General features: G+C 32.7%; 1 protein-coding gene across 2 annotated transcripts; it reads left to right on the forward strand.

Moving 5' to 3' along the window:
• The first annotated feature begins 7,491 nt into the window (after nucleotides 1–7,491).
• LOC120199191 lies at nucleotides 7,492–15,267 on the forward strand. Of its 2 annotated transcripts, XM_039200364.1 has the most exons (5): nucleotides 7,493–8,489; nucleotides 8,665–8,862; nucleotides 8,948–9,099; nucleotides 14,308–14,418; nucleotides 15,041–15,267. In XM_039200364.1, exons 1-5 carry the CDS (start codon nucleotides 7,689–7,691, stop codon nucleotides 15,096–15,098), a joined length of 1,320 nt encoding a protein of 439 aa, XP_039056295.1. In that variant the 5' UTR covers nucleotides 7,493–7,688; the 3' UTR covers nucleotides 15,099–15,267. The 2 variants fall into 2 exon arrangements, with proteins under 2 accessions (XP_039056296.1, XP_039056295.1); XM_039200365.1 differs by lacking the exons at nucleotides 14,308–14,418; nucleotides 15,041–15,267 and adding an exon at nucleotides 10,134–10,227 and having other exon boundaries at nucleotides 7,492–8,489.
• Nucleotides 15,268–19,731: the final 4,464 nt, after the last annotated feature.

The raw sequence follows: 19,731 nt of genomic DNA on the forward strand, positions 1-19,731 counted from the left end.
TTTCTCACCCTCTAAGCACTCAAATCTCCATTTTTGTCTCAAATCAACGTTTTTAATCGGAATTCACTTCAAATATCATCCTCTAAACCTGTTGGAATCATCAAAAACGTGCAAACAACATCTAAATCCCCTCAATCTTCATCTTTCAAGGTAATTTTTTCTAGACTCTATATTTCATTGTTTTTGAACATAGGATTAGTTTTAATTAGTTCTAGGTTGAAATAGTGATCAAGCATTGATTATTTAGTAATTAGAAACTAGATGTTACAACTAATTTCATCAAAAACACAAGAATTTTCCAAAAATTTTAATTTTTCGAAATAAAAAAAAATTGTTAATTTTTAAATTATTGTGTTTTGATTAAATTATGTTGTTGTTATAAAAACTATACATATATTGTTTCTCAAAACCATATTTTTCAAAAGTTTTTCAAAAACTTTGCCTATTAGGATTGATTTAGAGAACCTTGAAATATTGAGGACTCATTTGAGTTTTGGGATTAATTGAATTGCATACATTTGTTTTTAAATTTGCAGGTTATTCAATCTATTCCGATTTTCTTCACCATGTCTAATCCTAAACGTGCTAGGTCTTCATCTAGTCGTTCACACCGACAACCAAATCCACCTCCAAATCCTCCACCTATTCCAATTTCTAATCCTAATCCTATTGATCCTAATTTGACTATCCAAAATTCGTGTTTCAATCATCCTGGTCCTAGAAACCATCGTTTTTGGTATTATCAATATTTCGACTCTTACAAAAATCTGGGAAGAACGTATTCCTTCTCGTCAAGCTATGTTAGCTATCAATTTTAAATATCTTCCTCTTTTACAAGAGTGGAAATTTGATAAACTCTTTGACCTTGAACCCATCGTTTACCATCAACTTGTTCGTATTTTCTATTCTAATGCCGTTTGTGTTAAAGACCAAACTGAAACCGAAACCATAGGAATTTGTTCCTACCTTCTAGGACAATTCTTATATATTGACTCGGCTTACATAGCCAATACATTCGGATTAGATAATGAAGGGATTTCAAATGAAAAACAGGTTTTAGGATCTCGTTATAAAAGAAGGGATAGTGCAAGTGTTCTAGACCTTCATGAACGTTTTCTTCATCTAATGGTTTTCTTGGTGGTTTCGTCCATCTGGAGGTCGTTATTCTACTCTTAGAGCCTTAGATCTTTGGTGGTTACATTGTTTCGAAAACAATATTAAAATCAACCTACCTCAGATTATTTTTGCTGAAATTGTTGAAACCGTAAATCTTGTTCCTAATAAAAAACTTTGTTCATCTCTTGTTTACGGTTGTATTTTGAGTAATCTGTTTTCCAAAGCTGGGCTTAGAGTCAGTCTAGATGCCATTTTTCCTCTTAAGAAACAAATTAACCTTCTTTCCTTAACGAGAGCGGGATGGATTAAGGATAAGGAAACCGAGGAATGGGTTCGATCTTCTGCAACTACTCCGGGAGCTAGTTCTTCACGAGCTCCACCCGAAGCTGACGAAGATCTCGAGCTTGAGCAACTAATGCGAGACATCGATGAAGCTGAAGCTGAACCTGAGCAGGCCGAGGAGCAGCCCGAAGAGCAAGCACAACAATCGACTCAAATGCCTCCATATTTTCAATCTTTTATGGAGACATTTGATTACCGATATGCGACCATGGATTCGCGCTTTATTTCTATAGAGTCCCATTTATCCACAATGGGAGCTCAACAATTAGAAATTCTTCGGGAAATGCGTGCAAATAATGAAGCAACCAACGCACGTATTAATGACCTCACTAACGAAATGGCCGCTATGCGAGCTCATTTTCCTCCTCCCGATCCTCCTACGGATGTTGATTCTATGTTTTAATTTGTTTTCCAAACTTATTGTTTTAACATTTTGAATATTTTGGGATGTTGAATTTGAGTATTGTGAATTTGTTTGGATTTGTTTGGATGGTTTAAACTTATATGTTTGGTGTGATTTATTTATTATTGCATCATTTACATCATTATTAGCAATATGACCAATTTTGCCATATCAAATTATTTATGAATATTGATTACGGAACTAATGGCTAACGGTTCTCTTGATTGTGATCTTAGCAGCTTAATTGGCTTAATATTTTTCACATTTATTTGAATCTTTTTGATTTAACAAAAAGGGGGAGAAATGTGTTTTAAGTGTGTTTTTAAAATGATAAATGGGAGAAGTGTTAAGTAAGGGGGAGTAATTTCAAAACTTGATTTCAAAATCTTAAAATTACTAAAATGTTTTGTTATATCAAAAAGGGGGAGATTGTTGAAAACATTTTGATATTTCGATATAACAAATTAAGTTAAATGAATTTTAATATTTTCCAAAATGATTTTCTAAGTATATTCGATATAATTATTCGAATATCAAAACATTACTCAAAATATTTCAAAAATCATTTTTAATCCTTACTTAAGTGTAAAATTAAGTTTTAATCTTAAAACAATTTCAAAATAATCTTTCAAGTATTTCGAACCATTTCAAAGCCAAAAATTCCAGATTGCTCAGAGGGAACCGATTCCCCCCCAAGGGGGTACCGATTCCCCCCTGAATGGTTTGGCTCCGAGATTTCCAGAATGCTCGGAGGGAACCGATTCCCCCTTGTTCAATGGTCGAAATATTTGAATTTTACACTTAGGGAACCGATTCCCCATAGGGGGTACCGATTCCCCCCACGCTCCAAACTGTTTTATTAATTGTTTTCACACTAAAACGGCTATATGATCTTCACTAATCATCCCCAACGTTCAGAAGAGATTCAAGGTGTATTTAAACAAGTTCTGAAGCCCTTGATCAAAAAGAAATCATAGAGAAACAAGAGAGAAAGCATCAAACACCAAGTTTGTGCAAATCAAGCCAATTTTCCTTTCAATATTCATTTTGCTTTCAAGAACACCATTTGTGCTCATTTGTAATTATCTTTGAGTGTTCTTTTCTTGTTCTAGAATTGTGCAAACATCTTACCTTGTGAGGTTTTCTTGTAAGTTTGCAAATTTGTAATCTTCTCTTTGGGAAAAAGAGTGTTCTCAAGAGTTGGGGTATACTCTTGAGGGATTTTGTAAGGTTATCTCTTTGGCCTCAAAAGAAAGAACAAATTAGTGAATTTGTTGGAAAATCCTTAGTGTGAATAGCTAAGGTAGTGGACGTAGACTTTGTTTGAGAAAGTCGAACCACTGTAAATCGTTGTGCAATTACTTTCAATTTTTCTGCAAAAGCTTCCACGAAATTTTTAATTGCCAATTCACCCCCTCTTGGCCGATTCCGTCGATCGATTAACTCAACATAATGCATAAACAAGTAAATTAAAGATAAAGTAAGGTAGAGCTTCCTTAGAGTTAGTCTTGATGAACTTCAATATTGTGATCAAGTCATGGAAAAATTTAGTGTTGGGTTGGATCACATTAGATACTCTATGAACAGAATATTGGTATACCCATCTAAAACTCCTTATTTTGGCTACTTGAAGAACAATATTGATATTGTTCATCCTATATTGATATTAAACCCATACATGTCCTATTTTTCATGAAAATATCACTAACTTAATCCCAAAGCCCTCATAAGGTTATTGAATGTTATAAAAGCTTAAGAGAGTTTAAGGGATCATATTAGGTCATTCTTCATGCATTAATAGCATCAAATTCATCTAAACCATATCTAAGCAAAGATGCACTCACATGTTTCATTTACTCATAAAAGCCATTCAATCACGTCTAATGACATACAAGTGGTATAGATAAGTTAGAAGTGTATTACCTTACTCTTAAGCTGCTGGAAACAATCCAAGGTTCAACCAATCACAAACTTCTAATTGCCTTTACTTTTGGAGTTTTCTTCTACTTCTTTTAATAAACAGTAATCAAGGAAATGAGTTACCAACTCATCATAGGACTTGAAATGAGGTTAAGAAATCTTCATACAAGTTAAAATCTATCAAAACTGAGCTGGATTAACAAATGTTTCTAAAACTCCACTAAAACCTCACTTTTAACAACCATGACCAAACCTTGAGAAAGAATGCTTGAAGGAGATCTCTAAAGATTCTAACAACCTTTCTTACCTTTACTAATCCGAACAAGAGATGATACCTAGTAAAGTTGTCATCTTTGATGGTACAAAGCCTCTAGAGAAAGAGAGAAATAGAGATGAGAAGAATACAAACTTGGGAGAGAAATTGAGGGAGTAAAAAATAACTTCTCTCCCTGCACGATTAAAGCATCTCTTTAATTGAATTCAACCTTAATAACAATAAATGGGTTAATGATCTCTTTGGTCAATCCCCATTTACCCTCAAATCAAAAATGCCCTTTTTATGGTTATAGTGGTTTATTCCAAGCCCAAATCAAGTCTAACTTAACCTAATGCTTCTTAATTGACAAAAGAGTTCAACTAAATCTCACTTGGTTCAACCCGAAACTACTAACCATTTAAACGGACGTTGCACTTAGAATCAAGTGGAAAATTAGTCACACCTTAACCATGGGCTAAATCCTACATCTATTATTATATTGCACAAAAATTTGTATATTTATTATTATTCTTAACGTTATTTTTAAGTATTAAAAAATCACCTTTTTATTTTTCAAAATTAAAAAAGATCTTTTAATAAACAATGATCATAATTTAACGCTATTAGATTATTATTTTCACTGATCAGAGTACATTTTTATTAAAAATGTTTTTTTATTCTCAATGCATGAACTTAGCAACTTTTAACTTCATTTTTATTTTTTTAAATAATTTTGATTTAAAGTACATTTTAGTAATCAATCTTAATTAATTGATTTATAAATTAATTTGAATCAAATATTAAAAAGATTTATTATTATTATTTGGTAAAAAATTATTATTTAATCATATCCTAATTTGAATAAATATTTTTATATTTAATAATATTTTATAATTAATTATATGACAAATTTATATATTTAATTTAATATTATTAACTATGATTTTATATTTTTATTATAATTAATCCCATCATTACTAGTGAACTTTACTATTCATAATTTTATACTTGCCGCTAAAGCAACCAATATTTGGTAAGCCTGAAACATAAAAAGGATATTTGGCAAGCTGATAGCCTGTAGATGATTTTAGTAGTTGGTTTGACTAATTAATTTGATTAGCTGATTTGAAAAATTGATTTGATTAACTAATTATATAGAAATGTTTGATAAAATTTAAAAATTTAACTAATAATTTATTGATGATATAGGTAAAATGATAAATAAGAGTATGATACATTTAGTTATTAAATACATATATATTTTATAATACTTTACTCTTTATTGGGGTGAAATTATTTCGGATAAAATGTTTTTAACAAAAAATTAAAAATTCTTTAAGAAAATTAGTAAATATTTTTAAAAAATTTGAATATATTTTTAAAATTTAATATTTATAAATATTACCCTTATATAACAATCAACATTACAAATATATAAGGGTATGATACATCAAGTGGATTCAGATGGATGTCATTTCATTAGATTAAGTTTTATGAGAAGGATGTAATGATGTAAATAATAAGGTCAAATATATAATTTACCATCTTATTTTGCAATCAGTTCTCCCAAATCGTTGAATTTTTCAGAGTTTTCATTTTCAACTTATTTTGCATAATCAACTCTTTTAAAAAGGTACTTGTCAAACATTAAAAAATGAAGGGTTTAATTACCAATAAACTATTTATACTCAAATTAAAAAATTATTCAAAAAGTTATTTGAAAAACACCCCCAATAATAATAAATATAAAATTTGCCTAAGGGGTGTTTGGTTGGCATCATATTAGATTACCGTGGGAATTGAATGTCATTTCCCCGATTGGTTGGCAAACATTCCCAACCTCCGGTAATTTTTTATTCCCAAAAGTGGTATTTTGGGGGTATATTATCGGAAATGTGATTACTCCCTTCTCTTAGGTATTGTTTGATTATCGATATTTTGGACTAAAATGCCCTTAATTTTTGTTTCAAAAATATATTTCTTCTGTCGTTGAATAAAAAAAATTCTACGAAGGTTAAATTACAAATTTATCCTTAAACTATTTTAGATTTACAAAAAAATCTATAATTAGAATTTTATATGAAGTTTAGGGGTTAAAATAAAATTTTATCCTTTCATTAAACCTATTTATCTTTTTAATTTTGTATAAAAAATTATATAAATTTAATGAATTTAAAATTTTTAAAGAAAATATATAAATTAATTATAGTAGAATTCAACTTGTTAAAAAAACAAATATATAATAAGGATAATCTGGTAAAATATACATTCTAATAATCTTTTATTCCTTTAACCAAACACTGTAATCTTACATTTCTGCTAAACGAATCAAACACAAAATACAACATTCTCATTAATCTTATTTCCACCGGTAATCCTATTCCCACTGATAATCTTACATTCCATTAACCAAACATTATCAATTTTTTTCGTCTTAAGTTATTTAAGCGCACCTAGATTTCTTCATAATCTTGGGTTTGATTTCTCCGTACCAATTCATTATCATTTTTTTTCGTCTTAAAAGAGGTGCTGACACATGTTATCATTTTATTAATAAAAACATTTATTTCAATTAAAATATTAAAATTATTTTAAAAATTAGTTTAAAAAATTTCTTTAATCAGTTGGTGACCTATGTCACTAATGAAATGTGTCCTAGTATAATATCAACATGTGTCACCTCCTAATTAAAATATTAATTTTTTAAATTAAATTCAAATTATAATTTTTATCATATTTTTATTTGCGTCCAAAGATTGTAAGTTGTCATTCTTAGACTAGGGTTGTAAACGAGTCGAGATGAGCAAGAGTATTACTGAGTTTGATTCGACTCAAAAATTTTGAAATGGAATTTGACTTGACTCGATAACTCGTGAACTAAAATTTTTAAGCCCGAATCGAATTCAGAACCATGAATTGAAGCTTGTAAAAGTTCAAAATAAAAAAAAAAAACTTAAACTTAACTTGATTGAAAGCCTAAAACTCAAACTTAAACCTTAAATGCATAAAAATATTATACTATAAATTTTTTTAAAAAATCAACACATTAAATATTAATATTATTAATAATTTATTTTTTTAGAAAATAAAACTATAATATATTATATTTTCGAATTAATTGTGAGCTTTTCAAGTTAAATATCAAATAACTCTTTTTGACTTATTAAGAATTCGAATTGAGTTTAAACTCAAGTTGAATCTATTCAAATCAAATATTTATCAACTTTTAAACGAATCAATCTATAATAATTTACAATATACCTCGTCTTATTTTTAGTTTCCCTTTGCTTGGACGTCTGAAGAAAATTTTGAAATGGTATTTTGAAAATGGAAATTAAGGGTGGCATCCACGTTGGGCCGTGGAGGCAGAGGCAATTGCTTTCCCACACAATACTCCAACAGAGGCAATTACAGATTTCCCTCCTTCCTTTTATTTTCCTAGGGGAAACAAAAAGACTTTTAACCTTACACACTGTTTTCAAGACGTAACCATCCTTCAGATTTGACTAGATCTGCTTCATTCCCTCCCTAAATAACAGTTGAAGTGCATTTCAAGCACATCTTCCATATGTCACTTACTTCATTCAAGCCGCTTTCCCCCCTTTTCTCTTTTGGATTTAGGGTGAAACTGAAGTGAAAAACAACACTTAGATGGGATCCGGTGGGAGCAAGCCTAGTTGCAGAGTCAGCGGTGGAACAGAAACTGAATCTTCTTCTTCATCGTCTAGCTGCGCTTCCCGGCGGAGAAGATCCAAGGGGAAGAATAGAGTTTTCCGGTCCTCTTGTCTGAAAGCGCTTTCTGGATCTGAGTCTCCTAAACCTAATTTTCACCAACAGAAAGAACCTGTGTCAGAGACGGATCAGGTAAAAAAAGAATGTCGCAAAAAGGTTGGAGGCGAAACGGCATCTCACGATGAAATGCCGTTGCCAACGCCTTGCGTAACTTCCGGTGGTAGCACCTCCGGTGCGGCCGCGACAGCTGCTCATCAATCTCCTTCTCGATGCCTCTCCGGCTTTAGCTTCCGATTAAGCAGAGATGGTAACACTTCTGTTGTTCCTACAAGTCTTTCAATGTTGAACCGTAGTGGCAATTTTGGGACACTTGAACCTCAACAACCTCCCCGCAATTCTTGCTCTCCGATAATCGCCAATGATGCAGATGGAAGTGGAGAGTCTGTTGAAAGCAATGCTCGTTTTAGCAGAGCCTTAAGTGTTGGAAGGCTTCGTGATCGTGTTCTTGGTAGAGCTTCTTCATTTTTCCCTTTGCAGCAAGACTGGCAACTAAATACTAATCAAACTCGGGAATTAGCCACCTCGTCATCCACTGCCGCTCTTGATTCCTCCATTTCCCAGAATGAAATTGAAACTCCACGATCCAGAGAAGCCAGGTATCATGATTTGTTCCACCACAGATCCAATTTCCTTGAAAGGAGGAGAAGAATACGATCTCAGGTTTTATAATTTTCTTACTCCCATCACTTTGGCTAAGGCATGTCCTGATGCTTTATTTATTTAGGTTTTGCCTGCATGCATTACTTTATGCTATAGGTTCTTTGAAAATTATCCATCTCAGCGAATGCAGATCCTTTTCTGTTAACTTTAGTCACTGACCTATGAACTGCATCAGGTCCGAGCTCTTCAACGGTTAGGAAGCCGTTTTGAGAACTTATCAGGACATGAAAGATCTTGCCTTTTATCTGGTCAACACAGAAATGGTCAATGCGCATGTCGTGTAAATAATCAAGATTCTAGCTCAAACAATGACACAACCAGTGCTAGGTCTAGTGTGTCCAGAATTGTTATGTTAGCTGAAGCTTTATTTGAGGTGATTTTTGTTTGTTATTGTTATTGCCTTCTCGGGGTAGCCCTCCTCGTTTCTCTTGTAGTAATATTTTTTGTATTTTAACTAGGTCCTAGATGAAATTCATCAGCAATCGTTGGTTTTATCTTCTCAACCATCCGCGTCTTCAATTGGATCTGTTCCTGCACCAAATGAAGTTGTTGATTCACTTCCTGTCAAAGTATACAAGTCACAGAAACTTAAGAATGATGAGACTGTGCAGTAAGTATTTACTTTCTTCTACTATGCTAAACTGTTAAACAAGCTGTATTTTCCATTTGATTAACTTGTGCCTTTGACAAATTATTAGTTTTCAAGTGTTTTTGTTATTGGACTGAATCTAAAATCATGGCCTTAGATATAAGATATTCAGTAAAAGTTAATCAAACACTACATATGAATTAGCTCCAGTTTCAAGTAGTTTTCAATTAATCTCTATGACATTAGATCTCTCTTGCTTCTGAAATAGTGCTTTAGGAATAAGATAGGCATTGCAGAAATGTGTTCTAAAAATTGGTACAAAAATTATTGATTACATCTTTACAACTGTTAGAAAGGGTGCAAGACGCACTAAGGCGATAGGGGTTTCATAGCCAAAGCGCACGTCTTGCAACTTATTGAAGTAAGGCACACTTTTTTGAAAATAAAAGATATACATGGTTTTTCGAGCTGTATAGTCAAGGAAAAAGAACAGTTCATGCAATGTAAACACCAAAGAGTATTCATCATCAACATTTTATGTATTAGGGTTAGCGTGTAGGATTTATGGTTTAAATATCATTTGATTATTTTGGCCCAAGTTAGTATGTAAAACATAATAAAAAAAATTAAAAAAAGACAAAAAGAACAAAAAAAATTGAACAGGCGCGCTTTGTTGCGCTTCATTGAAATTGCCTTGCCTAGACCCAATTAGGTGCTTCACCCTCGCCTCGCCTTAGCGCCTAGGTGTGCCTCAGCTGTGCCTTTTTAAACTCTGATCTCTACTCTTGCACAAGTTGTGAACATGGACAGGAAAATGTTATGTGAGCATAATATGTTCTTCTCTTGCCAAAGAAACATTCTAGTCTAATATTTAGACTTGACTGAATATGCAAAGTATGCCTAAAAATAAATTAGTTTCTGGAGGATTACTGAATTTAATTGCATTAGAATGAGAATGGTTGCCATCTTAGATCAGACTAAATTTAAAACATGTATAATCAGGTGAGATGAAACATAATCTATACAGAGAACTAATAGCTTTGTGAATGTTGTAGATCTCTGAAGATAACGAGACAGCTTACCTTGCTTCTTAACTGCAAATTTAGATAGGTGAATGCCACAGCCAATATTCGACCAGCTAATCTATTAGACTGTTTAGACCTGAAAGAACTGTTACTAATTCTGTATTATGGAGGCAATGAAATACTTGCTCTCTTTGGTTGCTAAGTTATCAAGTATGCTTTCATGTTATATTCTCGAATAGATTCAGAGTATTTTTATCTAAAACTCTCATGAGCTTGCTTAAACTTGTGCATTATTGTTGGCAGACCTCATGGGCAATATCCTGTGTCGATTCGTGAGTCTAACTCTATGTAATATTATGAAGTCCAATGGCATTAATTGATCGTGAAAGGAATGTTAATTCATAATAAAGAATTATTTATTTTCCCTACCAATTACCCACAATATCTTTTAAGATGAGTTCGATACACAAGTTCCAAGCTTGAAAAACTAATTTGACTTTTAGCAACCATGTAACATGGTGTAAACACCATTTTTTATTTTTATTTATTATGTACAAAAAATATTATAATATTGTAGTGGTTGGGGTTATTAATACCCTAACCAACCTTGTAAAATCACTCAGCATTTGTCCCCCGAAATAATGGAATGAAAAGCAGTTTTTGTTGGACTCTCTTTCTCTCCCTTTTGGCTTGCTTATTTTCCTTTCCTTTCTTCCTTTTGGTTGGTCGGGGTTCACGAGTTGCAAGGGTTGTGTGCTAGAGTCGGATCGTGTCCTAGAAACGCCTGTTGTTGGTGGCTGGCGAAAGTCGGGGAGTTTCGACGGAGAGGTCAATTTTTGAAGGGTGGTTTTTGGGGTTTTGTTTTGTAAGTGGTTAGCGTTGGGGGGCCTTTTTTTTACGTCGTTTAAGTCGTTGGTCGGAGCAAGGGAGTGGCCAAGGGTGGTTTCCAGCGTTGGGAGCTCGTTTTTGAGCTCTCTCTGCCGTCGAATGGGGAGGAGAAAGGGCGGAGAAAGAGCGAGAGAGGGAGATAATGGAGGTTTTTCGGCCGTTCAAATCGCTCGGTCGGTCCTCCTCCATCGTGGTAAAGGTCGTCGGTTGGTGTAGGGTGGTCACCGGTTCGGTGGCCGGCGTGTGAGAGCTTGAGTGCAGTGGCCGAGTGCGTTTGAAGCTTTGATAAGCTTCTCGTCTGGTTTACGAAAAAAGGGGAGAGTATTTTGTTTATATGGAAAATAGGTTAATCATGTATCAGGTCCCTGGTTCTAGGGGTTTTCTGTTTAGTTCATTTGTTTCAGGGTCAAATCATGCACCAGTAGAGCTGGGTATACGGGCTAAGGCCCGCGGGCTACCCGTTTAACCCGCGATCCGTGCGGGCTTCAGGCCTCAAAAATTGAAGACCGTTTAAATTGCGGGCTTTTTAGCCCGGACCGTTAAACCCGCAGGTTTAATGGGTATAACCGCGGGCTACCCGCGAAACCCGCTAAAGCCCGCTTAATTTAAAATTCATAAAATTTTAGATAAAATAAACTTAAAGAATTTTATAGAAAAAAAAATAAATTACCTATAAATATGATGTTACTTATAACTATTGTAGTTCTTAAATTTATTAGGGCGTTAGTCATAATTTACCGATGCTTGATATATTTTTCATTTAAATATACATCATTATCATTTTGGTATTTAAAGATTTATTTTATTTAATTTTAAACTTTATTTTTTTTCATGAAGTATGTTATTCATTTTGTTCTTTAATTATAAAAAGTCACGTGATATTCTAATAATATATCACATGACACTTAATATTTGAATTAAAAATAAGAAAGAAAAGTAAAAGAAAAAATTGAAAACATACTTTTCAATTTTTAAAGACTTTTACAAAATAAATATATTTTAACAAATTAATGACTTATATTTTTATCAATTTTAGAATAACTGTATCTTTCAAATTTACTCTTATACTGTAAGTATTTTATATATTTTCATATTATATTTTAGTCTTTCTCTAAAGTATCCATAAAATACAATTATTAGGACCACTTGACAACTTTCTTGTTAGATTTGTATAATGTTTGACTTTGTTGAATTTTTATGTTTAAATTTATGCTTTCAAAATTCAGACACTTCTGTGTCTTCATATTATAGCCTTGAATAATCGTGTTTTATAAAAGTGTAATGTGGCTATTGTTTTATTTGTTTTTCAATTTGGTGATATAAGTGAATATTGTTTTATTAATTTGAGTTTAAGTAATTATATCATTATATATATATATATGTATTAATGATTAAAAAATTAAAAAAATATTATTTTTAAATCATTTCCGGCTATTTAAAATAAAAATTAAATATTATTTATTATTTTGACGGTGTTACCTTCCTTTTTAAGTTGCTCGATCATTTTTAAAGGTATAGTAAGTTAAAACATTATTTTTTATTGCATTTAAAATATTTAAAATTGTTTTTATTAAACGGGCTGCGGGTAAGCTCATTTAGCCCGCGGGTTAAATGGACGGGCCGCGGGCCTTAAAATTCAAAACAGTTTATGAATGCGGGCTTTTTAGCTCGCTCCGTTTAAGCCTGCACCGTCAAAACCCGCGGGCTAAACGGGCGGGTAGCCCGTATACCCACCTCTATGCACCAGGTCCTAGTTTTAGCGTGTTTACGCTTTGGTCTCTATAAGGGTAAAATCATCTTCAAGCCACTCATATTTTAGCTTATTTTGCATTCTAGTCATATACTTTGTTATTTATTTCGAATATGCATTTGATTTTATTTTTGAATTTAGTCACTGTTTTTTTATTTATTCATTTTAGTCACTGTTCGGATTTTGTTTTTATTTTATTGTGATTTGGATGTGATATTTGTAATTTATTTATTTTAGTCACTTTTTATTTTCGATTTGGCTATTGTTTGTTGTTTTATTATATTTTAGTCTGATGGATATGTATATATGCATGTTTCATATTTTTGTCACATTGAATGCTTTATTTCACTATCTTACATTTTGGTCTTTGTTATGCTATGATTTTATTTTAATTAAGCACCTATATTTGTGTGATGTTTATCTTTGGCCTTTGCTTTTGTCGTGTTTATATTTTGGCCACTAAAGTTTAATTTTTTATCATTAAACATGATTTATTAATTTGTTAAATATTTCTTTACCTTTCTTAGCATATTTAAATTTTAAAATTGTTAAATGTATTTCTATGCCTATTTTAATTAATTTCATAGTAAATGGATTACAACATTTCCCTCAATTTATTAAGATTTATTTTTTCCTCCTTTTCCATGTCAATTTGTTCGTGCATATAGATTTATACATTTCGAATATGTATGAAAGCCTCATAAGCATAACTCGACTGATTTCATAATTAGATTAAAAGCAATATTTATTTATTTTAAAAATATTAAGAAAGGATTGTCTTAAAGTAACTAGATGTCCTATTTTGATATTTTAAAATAAATAAATACTCTAATTAGAAAAACCTAAAAATTGTGAATATGCCTACGTTAGTTTTATTCATTTTGGTTGAATCAAATTATTTTAATATTGAGTTATTGGGAGCAATTATTATATTATTTTTATTTCAGTTGTAAAGAGAAATATTCGGCCTAAAATATTTTAGGTATTATTTTCTCTTCGTTTGGAAGTATTAGAATATTTTCTATTTTTCCGTAGAATTTCCTGTTAAATAAAAATTGTATGGTTGAATTTGGAACAATGAGATCGTAATTTAAATTTATATTCTAATTCTTAGATTTCACTATTAGAGACAATTTATAATCGATTGGGGTACCAATTTTGGGCGTTGTGGGGGTGTTTATCTTTCCCCACACGTAATCGATCCCCGAAATCTTTTTTTATTTCAAAAAAGAATGAATCTCTGGTTACACGCAAATTGATTTATCTTTTAAAATGATGTTTTCTTAAAAACTCTTTTGAAAGAAATTTTTTAGGTATTCGACCTATCTAACCCAAAAGGTCGATGGCGACTCCAAAATATTTCAAAACCTTTTTAAAAGAAAACTCTCAAGTCGTACAAAGTTTTTTTCCCGCCCGGGCGAAAAACGGTGTTGACACATGGTCTTTCATTTTTTGAAGGGTCGTAACCTTTCTTTGTGCTTCCTTTTTTAAAGACTTTCCAATGGAACTTGTATGCAATCAGTCGTGTTTTTGGTCCTAATTTCCCCCCTCTATTTCAATCAACAGATGTTTCATCTGCCTTGGGGAGTACGAGCAGGGGGATATCATTAGGAGATTGCCTTGTACTCATGAATTTCATAGAACATGTATAGACAAGTGGCTCAAGGAGATTCACAGGTATAAGATGAACACCTTTTATCGAGGTTAATTTTTATTTAACATGACTGTAAATGTTTGGTTAACGTTGTTCCATATAAAATAGGCATGCATTAGCATTGGCTTTTTGGTAAACAGCTTATGTTCCCCTGAAGGAGTACATCGTGGGTTGCATGCCCTTTGTCAAGGAAAGTCTAAAATATTTGTCAATACAAGGTTTAAAAATGGCATAAATTGATTGTAGCCGAAAATTTTACCAAAAGCGTACTTTTTAGGTTGGACGGGTTAACATTTTAGGTTGAAACTGAAAATATTATATTTTTTTATAACATTTTCGGTTGTAAACGAAATTATTATAAATTGTATAACTTTTTCGGTTGTAAACCTAAACCTATCGCAACGCGACTTTTTCGATTGCAACTGAAAATGTTATAAATTGTATAACCTGTTGGGTTAGATAAGATAACATTTTAGATTAAAAACCGCTTTAAATTAGGTTGTGGTACTGTAGAATTATCTCATATGCTAGGTGAGGGGATACTATCTAATGACTATAAATTAGTATAAAACTTATTAGTTTTACATAGTGTGAGTGGATCTTAACCTATACATACATATATATTTAATGAGTTTTGGCTTGTAGGGTGTGCCCTCTTTGTCGAGGGGATGTATGCGGACCTGATCAGTTGCCTGCGGAGTAGGGCATCCAGTTTGTTTATACATAATTGACGAGAAGAGAACTGGAAACAGGGATTATGAAGTGATAATTATATAATTGGGAATGTATATGAACAAGTGTGTTTAATATATCATCCGTGATCAGTTCCATCGCTTTTTGGCTGCACAATAAAATAATAAAAAAATGGGTTGGCAGGAAGAGGCTCTACTGATTTGTACGCCTTGGGGTCACAACTCAGCTGGAGGGAAAATCTGATTTTACTTGAATGTTTCCTTATTTTTACCGAAGAAATATTAACAGCAGCCAACTGGATGCCAACACAAAACCAGCCCTAATTAATGAATGCAGCAACAATGATCAATTGAGTCTGAAACAATGATCAGCTTCCAATCATTACTTAATTTCAGTCTGGTCCTTGTCATTTCTCATTATCACATCCAAACAATCCCATTATAAATAAGAACCGATTGGGACGAGGTATAAGTTGCCCTTCTTTTAGCAAGGTAACTTAAATTACTCTTTTGACATCATGGAACCCAAGGTTCCTCAGATTCAACAACAAAACAATTTTATACATAGATGCTATGGCACGAGATGCAAACCCAATTAACCCATAATACCTGAATAAAACGAATAACATAACCAGTGAAATCCCAGTCCTGTCATGTTACGAAACTATATCTATATCTATATGCATATGTATGTGTATATGTTACTGTGTACTAAAGTGCTTTTTGTTATAATCAAGCCATAACAAATATGAAAATTAATTTGGATTTAATCATGTCAATTTATCAAAAATAAAATATTAAATACGGAAATGTATCTGGATTAATTGATATGTTAAATTCATTGAATCTTTCTTTGATTGTTGTCTTCCAAGAAGATAGATTTTCTATTACTGTAAGAACTCTCTGACAGGATAAGAGTAATACAAGTTAACATATTTCTTGGGAGACTACTATCTCTTTATTTATGATGCATATTATGTTAATTTGTTAAGTATTTATAATTATGTCCCCCATCAACTTATAAATACAACTTATGATATTTACACTTTAATTCCATGAAACTTTTATACCTAAGCTTTAGAAGGTGTAAGACGCATCGAAACACAAGAGGTCCCTTAAGGATAGATGCAGGATGATGTCTACACCCATTACGCATCTATTCACTCCTAAAACATTTAATCTCCTTTTTACACTATGTTTCTTCCCTCCTAAAAAATGAAGACCTATTTCTATCCTTCACAAGATCTTAATTTTCAAAATATTTAAACATAAAATTAGGGTTATCTAAATTCTTAATGATACATGCTAAATTCTCTCTCTTCTCTCTAGGTTTTTCCACTTGGTTTTCTAAAATGAATGGTTTATTTAGGTTTCTTCCTAAATTCAGCCATAGTTCTTATGGTTTAGATCAAGGTTCTGTGGAGTTTGTTCCTCTAGTTTCCCAATCTTGCATCCACGTCCCCTTGTTTCTTTATCATTTTCTTGTTCAAGTTTTTCCGGGAAGAACTTCTCGAGGTGTTCACTTGCAAGGTAAGTTTGTTTTAAGTTCTAACATCATCTCTTTAGCGTCATTGCAAGATTGTATAGGTGAATCCACCCATGAAAGAATAGAGAGAGGTAAATTCCTGAAATGGGCATCCCTTAGAAAGAAGATATGGAAAAGAAACAAAGATCCAAGTCAGTTAATGGAACGATGCTCAAAAGTTCTAAGATGCAAAAGAAGAGATGGATATGAACACGGTGGAACAAGAAGAAAGAACTTTCACACCATCATCCTTCGCGCTAGTTTGGGTGAAAGGAGATCAGAGGAACAATCAAGAATTCTGAGCAAATTAGTATCAAGAACCACCGATCAAAGTAAGGTGTCACCTCTACCCTTAGTGGAAGGAAGCCAACAAATAAATGACCACCGTCTTAGCTCCCAAACTCCAACCAGCTCATGGGGAGTTCCCAAAGCCGGTGACTTGACAAGGAAACACTTCCCCAAGATAAAAAGTCCAATCAATTGTAGCCCAAGCTATGTAATTTCCCAAAATGGACTTGAGGATAGGGTGGGAATAGAAGATATAACACGGTCCCCAAGGAGTCAATGATGGTACACAAAAAGGCATCATATTGTCTCAATATGCGAGATAGACTTTACTAATAATGTCCAATCCACATGCCTACCAAGGGAAAGAGGAAGTTGCTCGGTTATGCCATTTTTGGTAATACGCAAGAATCGATATCGTACTTTGCAATCTTTGATTTATTGGATTGCCATAGGAGCAAGAAAAAGTCAAATCAACATCATTGGGTTGTGTACGAGGTGGTATAAAGGTGTCCTTTCTAATATCCCACTGAAAAATCAAGAATTGAATAGCCCAAGTTATTGTTAAGATATGTCATTTGATTTGGATTACTTGAAAGGTCACCTCTAAAAGATTCACAATCCCATTTACTTTCCTCTTTGGACAAAGGTTAGAGAATCAAGGTTGTTTCACTATTTTTCTATTTTTCTAGACCTTTTAAAGAAAATCTTGTGATAAGACCCAACCTTCAAAGAAATCTTTTGTCATTTGCTAGTACAATCAGTACAAAGCATGAACTCAAAAGTTGAAAATTTCGAGGAGAAAGACTCGTATGATGCTCCTAGTGAAAGGGGTGACAACATTATGCCAGCGACATAAGCTATGAAGCAGTGTCATCGATCACCATGAGTATCCTATGTTGAAACTGTCGAGAGCTTCGGAACGCGTCGATGGTTCGTGAACTTAGGAGACTTATCTCTGCAAAGGACCCAAATCTTGTTTTTATTTCTGAATTAAGACTTCGTAAGTGTCAAATAGAGTGTGTTAGGATTAGGCTAGGTATGCTAAGTTGTTTTGTGGTCGAAAACTCTGATTCTTGTGCTTACCTTTTGTTATTTTAGAAGGATGATATAAAAATGTCAATTTTCAGTTACTTGAATGCTCATATTGATGTTGAGTTTTTTTGGAATTCTTCCCACTTTCGCTTCACTGGATTTTATGGAAGTTGTGTTAGGGGAAGGAAAAAAGATAATTGAGATCTTATTAATCGCCTTGCTGGCACTTCCCATCTCTCGTGAGTGATGGGAGAGATTTTAATTGTAACACCCTAAAACCGATTGGGCCTAAAGTGCCACATTGAGTTACCGAGGTAACCCCTTCTTTTCAAAACTTGTTCATTTTCTTTTCAAACATGTTGAATGGTATCATAATTATCCATAAATAACTGTTACAAAACATTTTACAAAATCGGAGCTCCGTGACACATAATTTAAATCCAAAGTAATACAAACTCTGAGTTTCATAAACTGAATACATGAGTAAGTTTCTATGAATATATATGCCTACTAAGCTACGGTATGGTACTGTAACACCCCTAACCCGTATCCAACCCGAATATGAGTCCGATGTGTCACATTGACTTTTCAAACTTTGACACTTCAAGAAAAACAGAGAAATTTTAAACTTTCATTAAAACAAAATATGTTAATTTACATAAAAGAGACCACAAAATACAAAATCGATCAGAGTATTCGTAATTAACAACTTATTACATACCACCACTCTATACACAACAAAATACATACTTTTTGGATTACTCCTGATATGATCTTTTAGTACTGATGCTGTCGTTGCCACTTCTATTACTGTTCTTCTTGTTTCTTGGTACCTACGTGTAAATCACTTACACGCTAAGTCATAGACTTAGTGAGGCAATAAATGAACATGTAACAATAGATTCATGAATATGCATTCTTACTATTTGATCATGACATTTCAATATACATGTATATTTTTCACTATAACATATATAACTATATCATGTACATATAAAACTTACCTTCTTGTGCCACTTTCACTTAAATTTATTTTTCATTTACCCATGTACATTATCGAGAACAGAAGGTACGTGAGTACATTGAGATTATGCACTATGCTGTCACCACAGCTCGATAAATTCCCACTAGGGGCACTGAATATTTGTCCCGAAGGACGACTATATCCCGAAGGATCACTGATTTGTCCTGAAGGACCACTGTAACCCTCGACTCTTGACATGCCAACTATACCTACAACTCTCATATCATATAACATGGGCTTAAATATGAATACATTTCTCATTTCATCACTTTTCATATAAACACATATAATCATTTCCATTATTCCACATACCTGGATTGTATTCTCTGACAATGACATTCGCTCATTTAATATCATATTAACACATAATGAATTATGCATGCAATCACTATCACAATAGTATACGTATGCATGTACACGAGTCTAGAATCATGATTTCAACCATCATATATAGCCTTATCACAAGTCTTATCTCCATACACTTTAATTATAAAAATGCACTCACCTTAGCCTTGCTTGATTTGAATCGATTCTAGAACTTATCTATTTCTCGACCGTTTCTAATCCCTCGATCGTTGCGGAACAAAGTTACATTCACTATCTACATAATTATACATTTATACATATTAGTAATCCAATTGTATACTATAATCTTCCAATTATTATACTAAAGGAAAGATCAATTTGATTTCTTGTATAAAGTAGGTATCGGTACATCCCAAACTGAGGTATAGATACCCTGTTTAAGGTATAGATACCCTATATGGGGTATAGA

The sequence above is a fragment of the Hibiscus syriacus genome, unplaced genomic scaffold, assembly GCF_006381635.1.
Source record: "Hibiscus syriacus cultivar Baekdansim isolate YM2019G1 unplaced genomic scaffold, ASM638163v2 tig00005377_pilon, whole genome shotgun sequence".
NCBI classification, from domain to species: Eukaryota; Viridiplantae; Streptophyta; class Magnoliopsida; order Malvales; family Malvaceae; genus Hibiscus; species Hibiscus syriacus.